We start from the raw sequence: 25713 nt of genomic DNA on the forward strand, positions 1-25713 counted from the left end.
CAAAAAATGCATCTTGAGAGAAAATAAAACTGTTTGCTTCAAATAATTACAAATTATTGACAAATATTCATTGTAATACCAACTTTTCTTCTTTAGTCTCTTTTCTACCTTTCAACAAACAAGATAGACTCCACCTATATCAAGATGTTTGATAAACCTAATGCCTTTATATAACACAAAGGCACTCACACAAGTGTACAGACACTCATTCTCCAGCTCACAATCTTGGTGGGCCAAACTTCAGATAATCCACCTGAATTAACCTCATTTGGTTACTAAAAGAAATTAGAATGAAAATAAATCATTCACCATTAATGGGAAATCTATGTATTCCTTCACTTGAAAGGATACAGGCCAAGACATCATAATTCAGTGACGTGAGGTATTTCAATGAATCAACTACAGGCGTTATTAAATTATCATATTTCTGTATTTGTGACAAGATCTGGAAGATAGCAACAAAAAACAGATGTCATTAACTAAACAAAAGAGAACTACTATGCCAACTAAGTGATAGCTACAATTTTCCAGTACAAACAATGCTTATAATTAAAATGTTTTCCTATCATTTTACATTTATACAAAACTTATTATTCTATCAATGCCTTAGAGAATATTTTCTTAGTCTACACTTTACAACTAAGAAATAATTCCAGGGAGTCTAAACATGGATTTTGAAAAAAGAGAGGCTAGTCTCATGTTAAATGTGTTTTTGAATCAAAGAAATGAAAGTCACAGTGTTATATCTGAATCACAATGAAATGCTATTCAAATGCTTCTAAAAGCTAAAATCAACAAATAATGCTTCTAGAAATGAAAATATGATAAACAAGATAACAGCGTATTTATATTTGTAGTGCTATTGTGTATTACTACAAAAATAAGTCAATGTATTACACTGTGTAGTAAGTTTTCTTAGTACAACCAAATGTTTCATTTGCTTAATTTTTTTTCCTAAAACTACCAAACAATTTTAAGATTATATCTATTTCAATTTCTGTATTAAAGACAACCCAAAGAAAAATTCCTTAAAATAATATTAATCTTAAAACATACATAATCAAACAAAATGGTTGGATTGCTGTGGCTCAACTTCCCAATTTGTCTTCCTGAAGGCTTCACATTTTCCTTGGTTAAACGCCTACAAGGGGAGAGAAAGGTGGCAGGGATCATCTTAAGTAACATTACCCATCATGTTGACAGCTTTGTTATATCATGGGGTTAGGGGACTAGACAATAGTTCTTTCCCAAATATCCAATATGGATCCATGTAAACAACTGCATTTATCATATACTCTATTGTAGTAGTTAGGTTAGGGTGTCTCCCAGAGGATATCAAATGTGTAACATTTATAAAATACACATTTCCATTTTATACTAATAATCTAATAAGCAGTAAAATTTTTAATGTACTCTGTAAGTATATAAAATTCTTTTTATAGAATGTCATAATCATTTTTAGATTTAGAAGTGCTCATTTATAAGCTTAGAGATTAAAATATCAAATTTGGTATAATGCAATCAAATGCCTCATGCCATCTGGCTCAGTGACCCTAAAGAAGTAATAGTCAATGTTATACTCCTTGATATGAATGTTCTCTGCTTTTCTATTCAAGTTAAACAATTAAAAAAAATAAATTCTACTTCTTTCCTTCCTCTTTATTTCTTCTTCTGCTTGGAAGTCTTTTACCAACATTCTGCAAACTTATATCAATAAAATTTTTACAGCTCAAAACAATTATTACACCAAAACTTAAATACTTCTGATGAAAATTTTACACAATAAATTCAGAAACTTGAGAGACTTTTCACAAAACGATTATATGTGAAAGGAAAGAAGTTTTTCCTTAAAAGAATTTTACATTGTGAATTTGGTATATAAATCAGGGACTGTGATCATTCTAAAAATAACAAATGACATAATCATCTCAAGAATCTTATGACAAAACAAACCCAATAATTAAAATGATTTCATCATTGGCCATTTTCTTTTCCCATTTTCCACTGCCCAGTTTCTTGCTCCTGCTTCCAGAAAAGAGAACAGTAGTTTTAAACTTTGGCTATATTCTGTTCCAGCTTCAAACTTACTACCACCTGTCTCCACCTATTTGCCAAGGCTAACCCTTCCCTACTTTTAATTCCACTCCCTTCTGCCTCCACTATGGGGAGAAGAGGGCAAATAAACAGAAATTAAAATGAATATTTACTTGATTATGCCTTACCCTCAAGCTACCATGGTATCTGGCACATAAAATATAATCAATAAGCACTTGTAAAATGAATTATTAAATGCCCTACAGCAAGTTCATGTTTTAAGCAATATTCAAACCTTGTGAAATTCTATAAGTAGGGGCTGGGGATGTGGCTCAAGTGGTAGCGCACTCGCCTGGCATGCATGAGGCACTGGGTTCGATCCTCAGCACCCCATAAAAATAAAATAAATATATTGTGTCCACCTAAAAAAACTAAAAAGTAAATTTTTTTAAAAAAGAAAATTTACAAGTAATAATTAATATTGTCCACTCTCAGTGTAAAAAGTTCAAACAATATCAAACTCATAATGTTCAAGCCTGGTTTACAGTTCCAATTTACAAATGCAATAATCCAAGTGTATTAAAAACTCTGTGCATATTTTTCTATGATAAATTATATTTTTATTCATCAATTAATTCATATTAATGCCTAGTATGACATACAAAAATGCTAAGTATCAGGAATACAAAGATGAATAACAGTTCCTGCTTTCGAGCTTGATATAGAGGGAAACAGATTTAAATCCATGTTTTAAATTTCTATAGTCTTAAAATTTTTCAGAACAGTACTTATATTCTATCAATAATATAAAAAGTGAGAATAAGGGATGGGGTTATAGCTCAGTAGTAGAGCACTTGCCTAGTGTGTGTGAGGTACTGGATTCAATCCTCAGCATCACATAAAAACAAACAAATAAAATAAAGGTACTGGGCTGGGGTTGTGGCTCAGTGGTACAGCACTTGCCTAGCATGTGTGAGGCACTATGTTAGATCCTCAGCACCACATAAAAATAAAATAAAAGTATTGTGTTCACCTACAACTTAAAAATATATTTTTAAAAAGATATGGTATCAATCTACAAGTAAAAATATTTTTTTTAAAGTGAGGATAATATATTTGTATTGCCTTGTGCATACATAAAATTATCTGGAAAGATAAATAAGAAACTAAACCTGAACTGTTAAATAAATAGACAGATAGATAGATAAATAAATGAAAAAAAGGAAGGAAAGAAGGAAGGAACTAAACACTGATTATTCCCCCTACCCCTTGGGGAGTAACTGAATGAAAGGAGAATAGGATAAGAGACCTTTTATGGCATAACTTTTTTACTTTTTAAAATTGTTATATATTTATGGGGCAAAACGGGATATTTTGATCTATTTATGCACAATAGAAAGATTCCATCAAGCTAACTAACATTCCATCACCCCACCAAGTTATCTTTGAGTGTGTGCACATGCATGTGTGTGTATGGTGCTAATACTAAAAAATCTATTCTTTTTGCAATTTTGAAATAAACATTATCATCAGCTGTGGTGACCATGCAGTTCAAGAGATCACTAAAACTTATTCCTCCAATCTAACTGAAATTTTATATTCTTTGATCAACATCTCCCCTTTCTCCATGCCTTCCCTCACCCCCACAGCTTCTGGTAGACTTTTTACTATACAGCTTTTAAAAAGAAAGAAATTGTATTCAAGGTAACATGGATGAAACTGGAGGACATTATACTAAGTGAAACAAGCCAGGCACAGAAAGACACTCACTATACGATCTCACTTACATGTAAACTCTATATACCTCTTTAGATTTAAGATATATATGAACATATCAACTTTAAAGAGATAATTTTTTTAAAAAAAGAAAACAATCATAGCAATGTACTTAAGTGATATGCTAGCATTATTTGCCTAAGGAATAGTGATGGCACAAATAAAAGACAATCGATGAATTTGGGTAGTATGTGCTAGGGAAAGTTTCAGAGAAGTGACACTGGAGCTCCTCTCCAAGAATGAATCACCAATGGAGAAGGGAAAGGGAGATAAGGGAAAAACCTGTACAAATATAGGAAACAAAAATATATGCAAAGGAAGTAAAGCTAAGGAGACCATGATACATTTAGGAAATACATTTAGGCTCAGTACAGCTCGAGGTAGAATCTCTTACCTCACCATGTCATAAAGCTTGACATACAACCTGCAGGCAATGGTCAGTAGGCAAAGGATTTTGAAGTAAAAGAATAATATAAGGCACTGTAATACTCCAGATCAAAGAACCAAGGTTATAGTGGTAGAGAGAATAAATGAAATGAATTCAAGGAATTTAATAATATTTAATATTATTAAAGAATCTAATAAAGCACTTAGTTCAGTGCCTAGCGCACATAGTAATAGCTCCATAAATATTAACTTTTCTTAACTGAGAAACTGTACCTGGAAAACTTTAAAGATCAGAACTCTTTCAGGAAAACCAGGCCTAATAACTCGAATAAGAACTTGCCCAGGCAGAATAATTCACTATTTTGTCTATCCTCCCATAGCATTTCATACATAATATAAAAGAGCACCTATTAAACCAGACTGTGACTCTGCACAGCTCCCAGCAGACTGTGACTAAAGACACTATCATTGAGCAAGGACATCATCACTACATACTATTAAATCTAGTTAAACTAAAGAATGTACAACTTTTAATTAGAATGGCCATACCACCGCATGAATTTATAAATGGAACAACAACTGATAATACAGCCTTGCTGAAAACACATACAAATACAGCAAGTGTATTTAGTATCTAAAGTGATACTAATCAGAAGTATATAAGCTTTATAATTAAACTTCAAGTAGTCTACCAGGAAGTAGAATTAACATTACTCTTACGTTTTTAATGATATAGAATAAAAGCACACAAATAAAAGAAATTTCTTGAAAGTTGGCTCCCTATGGAGATAGTTCTGCATAACTGAATTAGACCTTCCTAACAGATAAAACATCTTTATTAGAATAACTATCAGTGGAAGAAATTCCTAGAACTTTGACTACCTTGCATAAACCATCAACTGTATTATGCAAATTAAAGAAAAGCCACAGCAGGCTGTCATTTTTTTAAAGAACTCATCCTATAATATGATGCATTTAGAGAATTTTTATTAGATTTTATACACAGACAACTATGAAAACAATAACTTGGTAGTTAAAATGAGCTAAAAAAATCACAAAAATTCATATTCCATCTACAGTATATAATCAGCTATTCCTTTAGCAAATATTTATGTGCTTTCTCAAAACTGAGGTGCTGACATAAGCTACCTTAAACAAAGTAAATTAAATCCAGATATAGTTTAGATTAATATGAAGAAAAATAAATTAAAACTTACTTCATGATATATTTGGCTCTGTCTATTGTTTGAGCTTTAACTTTTACTAAAAGTGGGTGACTGTTATAAGTTTCATTCTTCCACTGGCCATACAGATGATATCTTAAAAAATGATGAGATGAAGAATTAGGAAAAGTTAAATACTTGGAGTTTAATACACTAGAATTACTAGTAGTTAAAAATACAAAAATAATGTGTATTTACCTATGCTGATAGGGAAATGTTTTAAACATCCCCCATAGTTCCTCAGACATACAAGCATTGCAGTCCATCAAAGAAAGAGATGGAAGTAGTACCTGGTCAGTAATGCTAAGCAAACAGCTAAGGATAACTTCCTAAGAAGAAAGGAGAAAAAAAACTATATCAATAAGAGGTCCATACCAATCCAGCTTCAAAATAATTTTTTGAAGAAATTACCATTTCTTGATTTCATAACACAATATCTAATTCCCCACCCTATCACTGTCCTTACTTGTTTTTCTCCATCCAAAATAGCAAATGGGGTGAGAGAAGGAAAGGGAGAGCAAGGGAATGAGGGACTTTTATTTCTCTTCCTTTCTCAACATGTTAATCTTCAAAGGAAAGGGATATTATTTTTAAAAAGATAACTTTGTACAGTTGCCAAAAGCTGTACTCAGTATGTAAAGCATAAAATAATTATTTACACAGATGATTAAAGCTTATTCACAGTAAAATTTGCAATATGCTATACCTAAACAAACATTAGACACATTATTGGATTGTTCCAATCTCTTACCGTTTTCTCTTTATCTTCTTGTTTGCTTCCATCAGACTGAAACTAAAATTAAAAAAAAAATTAATAAAATACAAAGGTTGAAATTATGCAGTCACAATGTAGTTTCTAATTTGAAAAAAATTAACTTACACATACAGCAAATTTTTTTTACCTTTTACACACTTGAAAATTCTAAATATACCCTATTAAAAATTAACATTCTTAAATTTTATCTATATTTCTAACCTCCAAATCATTCTTGGCACATGAATCTTAAGTTTTATAAGCCAATTCTTTTCTCAACCTCCTTATTATAAACCAAAGCATCCTAAAATTGATGAAAGTATATAGTATAAAACCAAATATTATAAAATTACAGCCAGTACAATCATTTAGTTATAATGCATTTGCATTTTCTACCCATATTTCCTCTACAGAATTAGTTTTAAAAAATCAAACAATAACGCAACAAAAACACAAAAAGAAAATTAAACACGAAGAAATTTAAAGCTATGTTTTAATTCATGGCTACCAAAGTACTCACTGAAAGATCAGCCCAATATTAAAAACATTACTGATAAAGACAAAACCATTAGCTAACTTGGACTCACTGAATAAAAAACAACTTAAGTTCCTGTTATATCATAATTTGCAGATAGTCCCCTAAAGTGATATGACTGACAATGTTGACTACTCATTCAAAATGAAGCAGTAAATGGTACTTATGTGTGTTTTTTAGGGGTAAAGGGTTGGAGGAATGTGTGTAGAGGCCAAAAGGACAACTGAAGAACCTAAGGACAATCTAGATTTCTGGAAAGGATTTAGTTCAATAGCAAGTGCAAGAAAGATAAAAGCTAGTATGTACCTAACAAAGTTCTTATTTTCTTGGTAAATAAGCATATTTTGTGTATGCATATGTTTTTGTACTTAAGCAGTTCAGTGAATGCTAACTACAGTGAAGTCTAAATACTACATTTTCACTTAACACTAGTTTGGGACCTACCATGTATCCTTTATGGGAAAATGAATACAAACACTTCATTTTAAATTGGCAGGTCAAAAAGGTTACCCCTCACAGAAACAATTAAGTCAGCATATATCCTGTTCCCAAGTAAGGAACTGGGTTACAGAGAAATGGCCTGGTAAAAACAAATTTCGATAGATGTTTTGTGTTGTTTTGTTTCAAGTATGGAGATTGTAATTGTGGTGGCATACTACATATACACTTGGAAACACAAATGAGGGTATGCCATAATTGGAAAAATTAAGTTTACAGTCTATTATGTTAAAGTTAAGCTAACCCTTTCCTAGAATACATACTATGATTCAAACAAACCTTAAACAGCTACATATAGTTTTTACCATAGAAATAAAACATTTTCTTCATTAGTAAGCTAGCCTAATTCTCTTACTAGGTAATTCATATGAGTCTATAACATCTATGTGTCAATTCTCTGGATTTCATAAGCAGGAAACTTTGAAAAAGAAACAGGGAAATAAAGTCATCTAGAAGAGCAGTAAGACATCTTCCTATGAAAGTTAATAAGAGCAAGAATGAACAAAAATAATTCAAGAAGTAAAAGCAAATAAAAGCAATTTTCTTTTGTTTGGTAAGAAGATAAATGAATTCCACTCCCTTGATGCTTTCTTTTTCTTTGAGCTTACTTTGCTTTTTAATTCAGAGTAATGTAAGATTCTCCTTTCACATAATACAATACTACAATTTTTACTGAATGCCAGGCTAAATAATGGGAGGGAGGCAAAAGAGAGGGAGTAAAAAGAGATATTTATTTATCCGTTTACTAAGTGCCAGACATGAAAATTTAAAGTTGAACAGGACAAAACCCCTATATTTGAAAAGCTAACGTCACTATAAGATCAAAACTATAAGTAGTGATTTAATTTTTATGTCTGAATAAGATAGAACACTCACAAATATGTCTAGAGAGGCTATCAGCTCAATGGCCCAAAACAAGTTCCAATATCACCCTATAAAGACAAAACAGCTGGTTGGGCTGCACAGCAGTACTGGGCACACACACAAAAAAAGTCACATAGATCATCCATCAAGAGGGAGGCTTTGGGAGAGTTAAGGAAAAGTTATAGATATAACTACATAAATTACATTTTTATTACTAACAATCTATTTTTTAGTACTTCTAATCCATGAACATCTCAAATACTACTTGCGATTATACTTAATCTCAGAAGAGAAAATAAAAAATACTTCAGGCCTATGACTAGATTGGACCTGAAGCTAAATTATGGCACCATTTTCACCATGCTTATTCTTCTCATTCTTATTAACTACCATTTATTGAGTATCCACTAGGTGTCATGTACTATGCTAAAAACTTCATATTTATGTATTACAACTACACTGTGAGGAAAACCTTTGCTAGGAAGAATCCAAATAAGACCTATAAAACAATTTAGAAAATGGCCAATATAATCCACAAATAAAAGTTACAGGAACATGAGCTTAACAAGCTTGTATAAGAGATTATCAATCACCTTTCATTTCTTGGTTCACAATTTTGCTTTTAACTCTTTAAGACTTTATTAATGCTTAGAAATACACAATAATGTTGATAGTACATCATCTAAAGGTACTAATTGAAGTATTATCTTCTACCACATTTCATTTTTGGTCAATACAAATCTATATTATGATTCTAAACAATGATGACATGGTTACGTACACAGAGGATGACCATATGTGCTGGCTCTTACATTTTATTCCAGTATAAGAGCACAACATTTAAATAGAAAGAGTTGTGGTTTAGACAATAAATTACATGGTTTCCCTACCTATCACATTGGTAGAATTCAAACTGTAGTAAACAACTTTGTAAGAGTGATTTAAATATTAAAATATACCCAGAAATCCCTGCCATACAGCTCTATTTAATTTCACAAAATTGACCACCCAAAAGTAGAGCATTTTCAGTGTCTTTTATGAATGTGCTATATTTAAATGATTCTCTTTATTTAAAAATTGCTCTGTAAATCTAATTTGAGGGAAAATTAAGGTTTCTACATTGAATTTGTTTAAAGTAACATGCCACTGTATTTTAGTTTCAATTCCCCAAAAACAAACCTTATTCTAGTGCAAGCACTATTTACTTATAAAACAGCCTTTAAAGTACCACCAGTAGGAAACTATCTATCTGTGTGGGTAAATGCAGTTCAATCCTATGTGAAGACTTTGAGAGTCTGTGTAGAAATCCATCACAGGATTATTCCAACAGAGAGCAAGGCAGTTAATAGACCAACTCTCATCTTTCACAGTTGGGGAAGAGGAGAGAGATGTTAGCTCTCTGATAATTCAATCCTGCACTGCATGGACAGTGCAGGCTCCCAGGACCAGGCTCACAGGTACCATCAACTGAAAATTGGAATGGCAGACATTGGAATAATAAGGAACTAACATATAAACTAAAGAAATGCAGGTAGAATTTGACAGCTTTCTCCAATGTCCTACATATAAAAATGGCCAAACCTCCACTAGGTGAGCATTATCATAAATGTTTTCACATGTTACCTCACCTTTTCACACTTTGTTTTCTGAAAATAAATCTCAAAATTAATCTCAGAGAAAAAATTCAAAGTATTTGGGCAAAGGGACAGGGATTGAATAAATTGTTTACAACATGCATTTGGTCCACAATAAAATGTCTATTTTTTCTTTCTTGTATAAAATGTACTTTTACTGGGCATGGTGGTGCACACACCTGTAATCCCAGCTACTTGGGAGACTGAAACAAGAGGACACAAAATTTGAAGCCAACCTGAGCAACCTAGTAAGACCCTGTCTCAAAATTTAAACGGGTGAGTGGAGTTTGTTGGGGATGTAGCAGAGTGGTAGACAACTTGCCCAACATGCATGAGGTCCTGGGAGGGAAGGAAGTGGGGGGAGGGAGGGGGGAGGGTGAGGGGGGGAGGAAGGAAGAAAGACACACCTCAGAGCATATAGTATTCCTTAGCAGGGTCTCACAACAGGAGGCAGGAGGGAGAGAAGGAGGAGCCTGAGAAGCATAAGTCAAGTACATAGGCACGGGGGTCATTAAAAGACTGAGACCTGGGCTGGGTTGTAGCTCAGTGGTAGAACGCTTGCCTCACATGCCTGAGGCCCTGGATTTGATACTCAGCACCACATAAAAATAAATAAAGATATTGTGTCCATCTACAACTAAGAAAAAAAAAAAGACTGAGACCTAAAACACAGGACTGTAATATGCACCCGTAATACTAAAAGCGCATCTACAACAGTTCTTTGTATCTAGTACATCAAGTCATGCTACCAAGAAAAATTACAAGTCATATTGAAATATGAAATCAAACACAGCTGGAAAAGACAAATTGAAGAAAATCTGAAGCATTAGAACCAGACTCAGATATGGCAGGGATGTTAAAAACAGCTTTAATTGATATGCTAAGAGATGAAGTAAAAAGCATGCAAGCTCAGATAGGCAATGTAAGCAGAGAGATGGAAATCCTAAGAAAGAACCAAAGAAAGAAATGCTACAGATCAAAAACACTAACAAAGGGCTGGGGCTGGGGCTCAACAGTAGTGCACTTGCCTGGCATATGTGAGGCACTGGGCTCATTCTCAGCACCATGTACAAATAAATAAAGGTCTATCAACAACTAAAAATATATTTAAAAAAAAACACTAACAACCAGGCATGGTGGTGAACACCTATAGTCCCAGCACTCAGGTGGAAGAATCACTTGAGTCCAGGCATTGAAGAACAGCCTGAGCAATGTAGTAAGACCTCCATCTGGGGAAAGGAGCACTGTCACACAGTAAAGAATGCCTCTGAAAGCTGGGGTTGGGGGCTCACACCTGAAATCTCAGCAACTCAGGAGGCTGAAGCAGAAGGATCACAAGTCTGAGGCCAATCTCAGCAATTTAGCAAGGCCCTAAGCAACTAAACAAGACCTTGTCTCAAAATAAAAAGGTTTTAAAAATCAAAGATAAAGAAAATTCCTGAAAGAAGCCAGAGAGAATATGTTACCCTTAAAAAACAAAAGTAAGCATTATATCAGATACCTCCTCAGACAACATGTAAGCAAAAAGTAAACGAAGTAAAATATTTAAAAGTATTGAGGAACAAAAACACACCAACTTAGAATTCTAGACCTGTTTAATTACCCCTCAAAAGTGAAGGAGACAGGGGCTGGGGATGTGGCTCAAGCAGTAGCGTGCTTGCCTGGCATGCACAGGGCGCCGGGTTCGATCTCAGCACCACATAAAAATAAAGATGTTGTGTCCACTAAAAAATAAATATTAAAAATCTCTCTCTCTCTCTCTCTCCCTCCCTCCCTCTCTCTCTCTCTCTCTCAAAAAAAAAGTGAAGGAGACAAAGACTTTCTCAGAGAAATAAAATCTCAGGGAATTTGTTGCCCTTAGACCTGCCTTGAAAGAAATGCTAAAGAAGTTCTTTACAGAGCAGAAAAATTATATAAATCAGTACTCGGATCCACACAAAGAAAAGAAAAAAAAAAAGAACAAAGACAAAGGAATAAGTAAAGATAAAATAAAAACCTTCCAGGCATGGGGGTGTATACCTATAATCTCAGCAATTTGAGAGACTGAGACAGGAAGATAGCAAGCTTAAGGCAAGCATCAGCAACTTGGCAAGACCCTGTCTCAAAATTAAAAGTAAAAAGGACCACTCAGCCTGGGTTCAATCCCCAGTACCCACCTTGAAGCCCCCCCCCCCCGCCAAATACCCTTTATTTTTTCTTAGATGATCTAACAGATTACTGCTCAAAATAATAACAATAGTGCATTTCATTATACATAATTATGGTGTTCTCCCTAACCTTGGGCCCAAAATGATGGAGTCAGCCAAACACTGACTAAACCCTGAAACTCTGAGCCCAAAATAAACTTCTCCTTTAAGTTGGTCTTGCTGGGTATTTTGATCACAGCAATGTAAAGCTGACTAACACAGTGGGTGAATGGATAAATATGCTGTGGTACATCCAAACATACTACAGGGACACAGCCACTTCAATGTTTACAGCAGCACAATTCACAATTGCTAAACTGGGGAGCCAACCTAAATGCCCTTCAGTAAATGAATGGATAAAAAAAAATGTGGCATATATACACAATGGAATTTTACTCAGCATTTAAAGAGAATAAAATCATGGCATCTGCAGGTAAATGGATGGTGTTGGAGAAGATAATGCTAAGTGAAGTTAGCCAACCCCCAAAAAACAAATGATGAATGTTTTCTCTGATATAAGGAGGCTGACTCATAGTGGGGTAGGGAGGTGGGCAGGGGAGGAATAGATGAATTCTAGATAAAGAAGAGGGTGGGAGGGAAAGGGAGGGGGCAGGGGATTAGCAAGGGCAGTGGAATGTGATGGACATCATTATCCAAATTACATGTATGAAGACTTGAATAGCATGTCAACATACGTTATATATAAACAGAGATATGAAAAATTTGTGGTATATATGTGTAATAAGAATTGTAATACAGGCCAGGGCTGTGGCTCAGTGGTTGAGCACTTGCCTCACATGTGTGAGGCACTGGGTTCAATCCTCTGCACCACATACAAAAAATAAATAAATAAAATAAAGATACTGTATTCATCTACAACTAAAAAAATATTTTAAAAAAAGAATTGTAATGCAAAAAAAAAAAAACAAAGTGCATGTATAAAGGCATGAGTTGGCGGGAACATACTCTATATACAAAGATATGAAAAAATGTACTCTGTATAATAAGAATTGTAATGCATTCCGCTGTCGTGTATTTAAAATCAATAAAACTTAAAAAAAGGTTTAGAAATATAAAAAAGAAAAGGCATACTATTTGCATATAATATATACTCATCCTCCCATATAATTTAAATAACATCTAAATACTTAACATATTGAATACAACATGAACACTATGTAAATAGCTGTTATACTGTTATTATTTAGGGAATAATAACAAGACAAGAAAGTACATATTTAGTACAAACACTTTTTTATTTTCTAATTTTTTAATTCTACTTTGTTATATATGACAGCAGAATGCATTACAATTCATATATACTTATAGAGCATATTTTTTCATATCTCTGGTTGTACACAAAATAGAGTCATACCATTTCATATCTCCATACATGTACTTAGGGTAATGATGTCCACCTCATTCCAACATCTTTCCTACCCCCATGCCCCCTCCCTCTCCTTTGCTCTATTCTAGAGTTCAGATAATCCTCCCTGCCTCCAACCCCATTATGAATCAGTATCCTTCTATCAGAAAACATTTTTCATTTGTTTTTTTTTTTTTTTTTTGGGGGGGGGGGGATTGGCTAACTTCACTTAGCATTACCTTCCCAACTCCATCCATTTACCTGCAAATGCCATGATTTTCTTTTCTTTTAATGCTGAATAGTATTCCAGTGTGTGTGTGTGTGTGTGTGTGTGTGTGTGTGTGTGTGTGTGTGGTGTGTATGTGTGGTGTGTATGTGTGTGTGCGTGCGTGTGCCCATTCATCTACTGAAAGGCATCTAGGTTGGTTCCACAGTTTAGTTATTGTGAATTGTGCTGCTATAAACATTGATGTGGCTGTGTCCATGTAGGATGCCGTTTTTAAGTCCTCTGGGTATAGACTGAGGAGTGGAATGGCTAGGTCAAATGGTGGTTCCATTCCCAGGTTTCCAAGGATTCTCCATACTGCTTTCCATACTGGCTGCACCAATTTGCAATCCTGCCAGCAATGTTTGAGTGTGCCCTTTTCCCCCCACATCCTTGCCAACACATATTATTGTTTGTATCCTTAATAGCTGCTATTCTGACTGGAGTGAGATGATATCTTAGAGTAGTTTTGATTTGCATTTCTCTAATTGCTAGAGATGTTGAACATTATTTCATATATTTGTTGATTGATTGTATATCTTCTTCTGAGAAGGTCTGTTCAGGTCCTTGGTCCATTTACTGACTGGGATGTTTATTTTTTTGGTGTTAAGATTTTTTAGTTCTTTATATATTCTAGAGATTAGTGCTCTATCTAATGTGCATGTGGTAAAAATTTGGTCCCAAACTACAGGCTCTCTATTCACCTCACTGATCATTTCTTTTGCGAGAAGAAACTCTTTAGTTTGACTCCATCCCATTTATTGATTCTTGATTTTAACTCTTGCACTATAGGAGTCTTATTAAGGAAGTCCCAGGTGGGGTGCCAAAATTTGTAACTGAAAGCTAAATCCCTGTCCCCACTGCCAATTTAATAATGAGAACAAGGTTTTGAGGAAAAGGAAAAAGAAGGTTTATTGCTTTGCTAGCAAAGGAGAAACACAGGGGACTCTGGTCCCAAAGGCTGTGACTCTGCTGATCAGGAAGGACAGGGGGGTTTTAAAAAATTTTTCAAGGGTTACATTCCAATAGGGGGTCCCAGGGACCACTGATGGTGTGCTAGTATTCACTTGTTACTTTGGGAGATATTCACTTCCCAGATCCTCAGCAGGATCCTCCTTCCTGTAGTGGGTGTGTTCAAGGGAAGTTAACTAGGGGAATCAAAAATAACACCGTCTCCCTAATCTTGTTAGGGAGGGAGAGAGGGGAGAAGAAAGAAAAAAAACATTTTTTATAAATAAACCTTACAGCAATGAGGGCTACATTCAGAAGGTGAAGGGACCTCACTTTTACTTTTCAAATATTTTATATCTTGGTTGAATTATCAGATGCAAACCCACAGACAAAAGGCTGCCAGTATATGACATTCTGGAAATGGCAAAACTGCAAAGATAGCAAAGAGGGCAATGTCTTACAGGGCTTAGAAGTCAAAAGGGAGGGATGGATAGGCAAAGTACAAAAGGTCTTTAAGGCAGTGAAAATACTCTTTACGATATTATAACAGTGGATAAATGTCATTATACATTTGTTTAAATCCCCAGAATGTACAACTGAACAACGGACTTGACTTTGAGTGATAATGATGTGTCGGTGTAGTTTCATCACTTGTAACAGTGAGGGACACTGATAACAAGGAGGCTATAAATATGTGAGAAAACAGGGTACATGAGAAACCTCTGTACCTTCAATTTTGCACCTAAAACTGCCCTTAAAAATATACTTTAAAAAGTGCTATGAAAAACATTTGAATATGTCAGATGGGCATGTCAAAGCTGTGGTCTACAAAGAAAGAAAATGTTAATGGTTGCAAAATGTGTCCCTTGTAATAAGTCTATAAAATCACCATCACCACCTTTAAATCTGAAAAAGACCAAAACTGGTTAACATAGCAGAACAATATGATCTTTGTACTCCATCATAAACATCACCAAGGTACTTGCTAGAAATAAAAATTTTCAGGTCCCACCTCAGATCCTGATGAATGTGAGCGAAACACTATACCAGAAAGTCCTATATTATATACCTCAAAATTAAGAAAGATATATGTACCTAATCAGAGAAATAGATGATTGCAAATTACTATTGTTAAGTAATAATTGGTAAAAGCCACTTTTAAAATTTATTCATAAGCAACCCCAAGCTATAAATGAGACTTGTTAAAGAAGTTTAACTACGAACGCATAATTTGAAAGTAAGGCAATATTCACCCTTTAGAAGCAATTTTATGTGTTGGTCATAGTGAAATACATTTTTGTGCAAAATGAACCAACATTGTCACTCAGATCATTGGAAAGATTCACTTTTCCTACCACAACCCTGGTAATGACAAAAGAAGGATTTCTTCTTACACTAGCCCTGGTGGTCAAAATAGATATATTTTTCTCCTCCTTTCTACCAAGAACAGAATAGAATGGAATGAGGTAAGGAAACAGGCACAAATGGGACAGTATGGAGAAAAAGAGGAGCACAGCAAAGGTAAAGGGGGGAAGGCAAGTATGACAGCTCTAACAATTTGTATATCTTCATATCAATAGTGTATATGTTTATATTTATGTATAGGATTTCCACAAGTTGGATTTAGGCTTCCTGCTTTTAAGTTTATGACGCTTATAGTCAAAGAATTTCAGAACAAGAGATATGAACATTAAGATTTTCAACTAAGGGTATGAGGTTGAGTAGCTCAGTGGTAGAGGACTTGCCTAGCCATGTGTGAGGCACTGGGCTCAATCCTCAACACCACATAAAAATGAATAATAAAAGGTTAAAAAAAGATTTTCAATTAAAAAGAACAGCATTAGTAAGGTGATAGTATAATGAGAAACCGGCTATTTACAGTCTCAAAGTATTATCTCACAAGAAATATATTAACAACAAAGGGAAAAACAATAAGTGCATAATAGAGAAACCTGGCCGCAAAGATCTTCAAAGTTAACACCAGTACAGAAACAAATTGACTTCACATGCTTCCTGATATGATGCACTGAGAAAGATCTAACTCTTGTTTTTGAAGCACATACTAATTTAAAATCACTCACCCTTTTTCAGACTATAAGGATCAAGATGGTGAAATATTGTTATACTTCCTTTTCATATGACTGTATTACACAGTAAATGATGTGTGATTATATTTAACTACTTAACAGATTTCTAACAAAAAAGTTAACAGCCAAGTCAAATATTTCAGGTGTCAATGGATTAATATATCACAGCTGTTAATCTTTCTATACACCGTTCCTGTTATCCAAAATTGAAATCAGATACAATTACCAAACAATAGAGAAGTCTATATTTGTGCCTATAACAATTTCTAGATCTTCTTTTGGGTGTTTTGTTTTACAACTGAAAAGAAAGAATATTTTTTTTAGCTTCAAGTCCTTGAGTTGGGCAAAGTTTTCTTAAGGTATAAAACATAAACTATAAAAGAAAAATATTTTTAAATTGGAATTAACCAAAATTATTTTTTTTTCCTTTTCAAAAGACAACAAGATAAAAAGGGAAACCAGACTGAAAAAAAAAAAAGTTCAAAATCACATATCTGATAAAGACCTTATACGCATACCACAACATACAAAGAACTCTTAGAACTCAGAAATAAAAGGACAACACAATTTAAAAATGGGCAAGTAACATACACTTTGCTAAAGATGATTACAAATGACAAATACACTCATGAAATGATGCTCAACATCACTAGTCATGAGATGAAGATTAGAAGCAACAATGAGATACCACAACATACTCACTAGAATGACTGAAATTTAAGAGAGTGACAATACCAAATAGTGGTAAGGAAGTCTCAGACAATTGCTTCCATGTATGCAAAATGGTATAGACACTTTGAAACAGTATAAACAGTTTGGCAATTTCTTATAAAGTTAAACATAAACTTACTGACGTGACACAGCAATCCCACCCCTGGTGACACAAAAATAAGTACCTCCCCAAAATACTTGTACAAGATTCAAAGCAGCTTTATTTATAAAAGCCCCCAACTAGTAACAACCTAAAATCCCATCAAATGGTGAACGGATAAACTCTGGTATGTCTATATAATGAAGTATTATTCAGCAAAAGGAACTAATGTCATATGTAACATCTTGGATGAATTTCAAAAGTATTAAGTGGAAGAAATCACACACAACTTCATTCATATGAAGTTCTAGGAAAAGCAAAAATATAGTGGGCAGGAAGCCTATCAGAGGTTGCCACAAACCAGCAATGTAAAGAGGAAACTGAAGGATAATGAAAATAAAGGAAGTAAGAGGAAACTTTCTGGATAATGAAAATATTTCACAGATTATTCTGGTGATGGTGGTGATAAACATACAACTGTATACATTTGACAAAACTCTTTGATCTATAAATTAAGACTGAAGAAACTAACTATATGTAAATTTTACCTCAAAGTGGATTTTAAAAGTTAAAAAAAAAAAAAAAACAGCATAAAGTCATGCCTGGGGTGGTGACTTAAAGGGCATACAAAGGAGACTTTGAGTTGCTGGTACTATTCTATTTCTTGGCTTGGGTGTTAGACACATGTGTGAGAGTTTGGGAAAGGTCACTGAGCTATTTAGTTATTATGTGTGTTTTTTGTATATGTTTTATTTTAATAAAAAAGTTTTTTTAAAAAATTAAGGGGCCAAGAGCATAGCTCAGCAGTACAACACATGCTTAGCATGTGTGAAGCCATGAGCTCAATCTCTAACATGAAAAAATAAGTAAAAAAAAATAAATAAATAAAACAATGTGTCCTCAACAGTCTGATATTGAAAGGGCTTCATAAAAATAACAGTAATGATTCAAAACTCTAGTCAAGAAAAAGAGTAGAAGACAAGGGAAAAGAATACAAAGTAATCATTACAAGGGGATTCAAAAGGCGGCCATTTGTCAAAAGCCATTTGGAGGCACAGAGAGAGGAAGGAGGTTTGAATAATAATTTAGCTAGATTTTTTACACAGATACATGTCTATGGTTAGGACACAAAGGACTTACCACAAACCTCAATAACCTTTTCTTAAATTAGGTTTACTTTATTTTTGTTCCTAGAAATGTTCGTAAATACAAATATATTCCAAACATTTTCATTCCAACATTTAGTTTTCTACCAGGAAGAAAAAAATCTTACTAACCTCCTTCATAAATGACTTGCCTATGCGCACCACTTTTGCAAATAAAATGGGATCGTGAGAAAGGTGGGGACCGAGGTAACAGAACATATTGAATACGTCTCTCCTCAAATCTTCAAAAGTTTCTGCCTGCTTTGGTGCTTTCTTGTTTTGCAAAGCATTAACAGGTGAGCCTTTAGCACCTTTAGGAACGCCAACTCTTTAAAAAGAAGAGAAAAATTATAAATATACATACACACAATATCTGCCATTTTAAGTTAAAATGATCATCTAAGTAAGTGACTCTTTCCTTGCTCACATTTTCTTTCTGTATTTTAATCATGCCTAACTTTATTATACCAAATGATTCTTAACTGTAGAAAAACAAAAATATTAAGAATAAAATTAGAGTTCAGAGGAGAATGGCTCAAATTAACACCTTAAAAACAGAAATCAGAGAAAGACAGATCAAGTAATATTTAACTTACATCAAATGAAACTGTTTTAAATTAAACCTGGCCAGTATAAAGAATTTGGATATGAGAATGGAGAACAAAGGAGGAACACCTCAGATATACTAAAAAATGAAACCAAAAAAGAATATAGATATAACAATACTAATTCATATCAATAAAACATACCCCAAACTAGGCCCCACTACCTAGAACTGAGTTAAGGAGGAGGATGTGGTACAGAAGGTTAGCTGCATAATAAGAGAATATCATAATAAAAAGGACAGCATGCCCAGAGGTCTCATCTTCTGAGTAGATGTACCACTATGGCGTCACAGAGGGTCACTCTATAAGAAAAAAACTTCACGGTCCATGGCCCAGGTGGCACTGAAGGCAGCAGCCAGTAGCTACGCATCAGTCTCAATGTTGAAACTTTTGAGGAAGGCTCTGATCTACAGGGTTAAAGCCAGCACTGCTACTAATACTGCTAAGTACCCTGCAAGTAGGCTAAAGACTAGAGGACTGTGGCACAGTAACTAGGGATGATGAGAGTGGCTAGACTAGTAATTTCCCAAATAGCAGCCTATATGCCAGGATTGGAGATAAAGCAAGCGGAGTGGCAAAGTCCTTACTCAGAGCCATTCAACCCAGGACAAATGCATATTCCGCTACGTAAAACTTCAGAAATTCTCTGCCTCTCAAGAAAAGAAGAAAAGTTAATGGATAATGAAGTTTTCACTCTACAGAGCAAACCCAACCCACAAGTTTAACCTATACTTTTCATACTGCATTGCAGCACACATTCTAGAACCCCTGAAATACATGTTAGAAGTAACTCATTAACATATATCAGACTCATCACTCTGAATAGTTCATATCTATTGAGAAAATGTACTAAAATATATGCTTGGTTTGAGAAGACAATATAAATACATGGATATTTTTGGTAGTCCTAAACTATTTCTACCTGAATGGTTAGTTACATACCTTCTGTAAAGAGGCTCAATAGTGATATGGATTAACTTGCAAATAGCAAGGGCTATTAGTTTATGTGAAGCTGCATAGTACGGAGGCATCTGATCCATAATGTTCTGTGCATGCTGCCAATCGCCAATCTTTAATAAGGCTTCCAACAAACCAAGTTTTTGGTTATCAGGTGGCTAAAAATGAATAGGCACAACAAAGATGCTTAGAATATAGACATCGAGCCAGGTATGGGGGCGCAAGCCTGTAATCCCAGCAACTCAGAAGACTAAGCTGGAGGATCGTAAATTCAAGGTCAACAACTGAGACACTGTTTCAAAATTAAAAATAAAAAGTAATGGGGATGTAGCTCAGTGGTAGAGTCCCCCTGGGCTCCCTCTCCATTGCCAGGAAAAAAAAAAAGAAGGGGGCAGGGAAGAAAACCAGGATCTGCTTTTCTATTTAGCAAACACAGGCATTACAGTTTATAAACTTAAAATTTAGTTCTACGTAATGTTATATTGTGCCACAGGGAGCTAGAATTCATTTATCTTTGAGAATCCCTTTACGATCTGAGAGGCATTAATATATAAGCATTACAATTTGTGATTTTACATAAAATACATTCTGAAATTTTTAAAAGGGCATCCTCTTTTGGGAAGATGCCATTCAGATTTTTTGTTTTGATTCTTTTCAGTTATATATAATTTAAGTATACATTTTGACATAATCACAAAAGCATGGAATACAAATTGCCCTAATTCAGTCCCAAGTACTTCCCCCTCCCCCATCTTCCCTCTCCCTCATCCCCTCCCTCTACTGTTCTTTCTGCAATATATAGTATTTTTTTTTCAATGTATGTCTTGTGGGTATACTTGATGTTGGGATTCACTGTGATATATTCATGTACGTGAATACAAAAGTTTGGACAGATTCATTCCACAGTTCTTCCCTTTTCCCATCCCTCCTTCCTCCACCTTAATCCCCTTCACATCTACTCATCTTTCCTCCATCTTGAAATTCCCTCTCCCTTTTATTTTCCTCTGACTTAAAAAAAAAAAAAAACATTTCTACAAAATAATTATCTCCAAAATCAAGTTTTAGAATGACCAAAATTAAGAAATCATGCTTACATAACTTGATTAACTATTATAAGTTAAATTTTATAATTCTAAATGAACAATGCTAGTCTTTTTTACTAGAATAAAATCATATTGCAGGGCTGCAGTTGTGGCTCAAGCAGTAGAGCACTTGCCTAGCATGTGTGAGGAACTGGGTTCGATCCTCAGCACCACATAAAAATAAATAAATAAAGGTATTGTGTCCATCTACAACTAAAAAAAGGTTTTTTTAAAAAATTATATACCTTATCTACTTTGTCCTCTTCTTTTTCCTTTTCTTTCTCTCGCTCATCAATTTTTTCAGAAGACAACACAACCATCGTAAGTTTTCTAACGATTTGCTTAGCTTCCACAATTTCTCGTTTGTGTTCATCCATAATGCAATTATCAGCTGGAAGAAGCTAAAAATGGTTCATTAGAATTTCATAAAACAGCTAATAACAACTATTTGCTCACATAAAAAGCAAACAATATCTAGTCTCAAAATAAATATGTAAATTTTTTGATAAATTTGATAAAAATGTAAATAAGTAGTCTACTTATTTGTGACTGTGATTTCCTATCTAAGTTTCACTCAATTCTTGAGTTTAACAATAAATGCAAGCAAAGTGTACCTTTTAGCTACATGAATTTTATACTTTAAAATCAGGTAGCATTTCAAAGTTCCACACCTTCTATCTGGTAAAGGTCCTAAATTATTACTACAACAGTGATTCTTACCATTAAATTTATTAGTTTACCCCCCCAAAAATAAGGATCTTCTCCATTAAAAATATAACATTTGGGGCTGGGGTTGTGGCTCAGTGGTAGAGCACTTGCCTAGCACTTGCAAGGCGCTGGGTTTGATCCCCAGCACCAAATAAAAATAAATGAAGTATTGTGTCCAAATATTAAAATATGTGTGTGTATACACACACACACACACACATATAAACATTTTCTTTTTTAAAGATCAAACTCCAAATTAAATGAAGTACTGTATATAGATCAAATTTGGGAGAAGTGAGCTACTGTTGAATCTTTAAATGAAAATTATCAAGTACAAAAATTAATGATTAGACCTTTTTTTTTTTTCCCTTTGGTACTGGGGATTAAACTTAGGGTCTCACACACACTAGGCACGTGCTATACCATTGAGCTATATCCCCAGCTCTTGTTTTTCATTTTCTAAGAATTTTTTTGACCTAAGTCACAAACTAGTTTGTAAATTTTTGCAAAGAGAAATTGTGTAGATCAAATCTCCATTATGAAAAAGGTTCAGGTGATCTGAAGTACAGCCACATTGTATGAGTGGAAGACAGTAATGTAAACATTAAATATAATAACTCCAACAAAGAAAAATACAATCAACAAATTATTACTTAATAGTTTCTGGCAGGTACCTATGATGAGCTACAAGAGAAGTACTACTACCCCCCAGGAATACATGATCTAATTTAATAACTAAGACTAATGCAAAGCAAACAATAAAAGGTGAAATATTAAATATTGTAGACTCCATCCTGTTATTTGAAAAAAGAGAGGGAGAGAGAAAAGTCATTATGGAATGGTGGAAAGAGGAAAGCAAAGACTTTCTCTCATTCTGTGTGGCAAACACATCCTTATTACTTCACTTATATGCCTGGCCTATATTCTTCTCTCTTATCTGGACTACAGCAACTGCCTCTAAGGGGCAAACTATATGCTTCTTATAGTTATCTCAATTACTAGTTTTCTATTTTGAGAACATGTTTTTGAGTATAATATAAAGTTAGAACTATTTTGTCTTCCTAGTGAACACAATTTTATTATTATGAAGTGATCCTTTTATCTTTTTTTAACCAGAAAGTCTCTTTTTTCTAACAATAATAATTTCTCTGATTTATTTTTCTCACTCTTTTACTTTCAATACTTTTTTATCGTTGGGTTTTGGCTGTGTCTCACATAAACAATAAACTGGTTTTTAGATCCCATTCTGACAACCTTTGCCATCTTAACAGAAACACTTGGTCTGCTTGAATTTATTGTTAAACAAATCAGTACTAAATCATCATTTTAAATCTTCCATTTGTTATACCAGACTACTATATATCCTCAAATTCTCTCTTTTCTGGCCAATTTTTCATTCTCAGTTTGTAAATCATTTCTCTTTAAATTCTAAATAATTTTAAATAAAGGTATTGTGTCCATCCAAGAGAAAAATCCAAACTCCTGGCTCGGTGCACTAAAAGCCCTTCTTATAGTTTAGGCCCTTCCTATAGTTCTCTATCCTCAATCCTTGTACATAACACCCCTAGGCTCCAACCACTCTCTCTAAGCTTCCTAAAGGATCACTTGCCTTTATACTCAGTTAATTCTACCTATAGAGCTTGTTACCTTTTAAACCTGAGCAACTCCTACTCATCTATCAAGATTTTAGTTCAACGTCACTAGTTTGGAAGAGTCTTCCAACACCACCCTGCAACACACAAAGTGATCCCATAGCATTTTGTGAATATCTCCAATAGAGTACTTAATACACAATGCAAATTTTTTTATCTTCCTTGCTAGACTATGACTGCTTCCAAGGTAGAAACCAACTTTTACTACACATCATAGCCACAGTATACAAAAATGGGAAAGGAAGTTTATAAAGATACTTCAAAGTCAGGAAAAATGATGTTAGCTTTGGACTAATTTAAGTCCATAGATATCCTAATGCAAAACCTAATAAAACAATTTTTACACTGCAAACCTGGCTTTGTCTAAACTAGAGGTATTCTATCACAATCACAGACTCTTCTAAATCTTGGATCCAGCAATAAAAGCACAATAGTAGTCACTTATTACACAGTAAAATCATAAGAAGAGTATTTTCAAAAATACTAAAAAAGAAAAATACACTAATGGAGTTCCTCATTTGTCTTGAATGCCTAAGATTAAAGCACTGCAGATAGAAAAAAGAAGTACCTAGATAATTTCACATTTCCCATAATCTGTATCTAGTAGAAAAACCTAAAATCACATTGGGTCAGAACTTTGCCTTTTTCACCATGATATACAACTTGATGATGATTTAAAGAACTGAAACTTCATATCCAACCTTGATTTTTATAGACCATATAATTTCCATTGTTGGTCAAATAATTAAATGCACCACTTTATATAGTACATGCAAAGCAAGAATGTATTAGGGATTCAAAAAAAGACAACTTGCAATCCTAGAACCAAACTTGGAAGTGCTACATGGCTGCCTACTCCTCTTCCCCACCCCTGGGATGGACAACCAAATATTCTTAGCAGCCCACTTGACTTACATGTACATAAAGATCATCTAAATCAATAAGATTAAATTGCAGAAGTACTGCTGCAACTCTGTATAAAGATGATGGAGTCTCCCCATTTGGTTCCTTGAAAAACAAAAGAAAAGTTTCTACTCAGTATATAAAGCACAACAATTAAAATCAGATTTTTTATTAACCAATAATAAAAACAATTAGATTGAATAATTCAAGAATATACTTCATTGCTCTTCCTTAGCATACCAAACATTGAATTTAGGACAAAGATTATTTTGTCAGCATCCCTTTTCACATTCCAACATCTGATGAACAAAAGGAAAACAGTTTCAAAAATAGACACCTTTTACAATGCATGCTAATATTTAAATAAAATCTAACAAGTGAGATTTTTATACTGCATAATATTTTGTCTGCATTTCTGTTTACACGTACGTTTTCATAAATTGCTTTTTCAAGTAGTTCTCTCAGTAGACATGCAGATAGATAAGCCCGACAAACTTGGAAGTGCATTGGTATTTGATTTGCAATTTCCCCTTACACTTTTATTTCTTGGGTTATATATTAAGTGTATCTGCTTTCCCACTGACTTCCCCTTTAAAACAAGTATCTACACAAATTACAGATGGATAAGATACAGAATGGCAAAGTCAATTCCAGGCCAGCCATGAGGCCCCTACAGAGAAACACAAGGATCTTGGAATGGTGCCCATTTTTTAAGATAAATTTTTAAACTGCTAGGGTCAGAGGAATAAAAAAGTGTAGTGAGAATAATAGGCAATACTGTAAATAAAATGTAAATGAAAAGCAAAGAGTAACAACACATTATCCTATTATGCTACTCAATAATGAACAGAAAACCTCTGTAGCTAAGACTCCTTCCATAGTTGTGATGGGTACTGTGAATATAAAATATGAAAATAACCAAACTAATATACTCCATTTAAAGAAGGCATTGTTACACTTTATTTTTAAGACAGATAAGATAATCTTTGATTTAACAATAGTGTCCTGGTTTCAAAATGATTATTTAGTATCAAACATTTTATTTTTTGAGAGAGAGAGAGAGAGAGAGAGAGAGAGAGAGAGAGAGAGAGAGAGAGAAAATGACAGAATGAGAATGAATTTTAATATTTATTTTTTTAGTTTTCGGCAGACACAACATCTTTGTATGTGGTGCTGAGGATCAAACCCGGGCTGCACGCATGCCAGGCGAGCGCGCTACTGCTTGAGCCACATCCCCAGCCCACAAACATTTTTTAATAAAAACAAATGGTGGTCAGGATATCAAAACAA

General features: G+C 34.0%; 1 protein-coding gene across 5 annotated transcripts in view; it reads right to left on the reverse strand.

Annotated features, from left to right (window-relative positions):
• Positions 1–25713, reverse strand: part of THOC2 (THO complex subunit 2) — a 118364-nt gene that overhangs the window by 34946 nt on the left and 57705 nt on the right. For all 5 annotated transcript variants that reach the window (XM_081277144.1, XM_081277141.1, XM_081277143.1 and 2 more), the window contains exons 9-17: positions 24436–24528; positions 21406–21561; positions 20064–20236; positions 18649–18844; positions 6172–6213; positions 5619–5749; positions 5415–5516; positions 1057–1141; positions 352–445 (exon numbers count right to left, since the gene is read on the reverse strand). In XM_081277144.1, the coding sequence (XP_081133270.1) occupies positions 352–445; positions 1057–1141; positions 5415–5516; positions 5619–5749; positions 6172–6213; positions 18649–18844; positions 20064–20236; positions 21406–21561; positions 24436–24528 (1072 nt within the window). The remainder of the gene's footprint in view (positions 1–351; positions 446–1056; positions 1142–5414; positions 5517–5618; positions 5750–6171; positions 6214–18648; positions 18845–20063; positions 20237–21405; positions 21562–24435; positions 24529–25713) is intronic.

Source organism: Spermophilus citellus, assembly GCF_964194105.1.
Source record: "Spermophilus citellus genome assembly, chromosome: X".
Taxonomy (NCBI): Eukaryota; Metazoa; Chordata; class Mammalia; order Rodentia; family Sciuridae; genus Spermophilus; species Spermophilus citellus.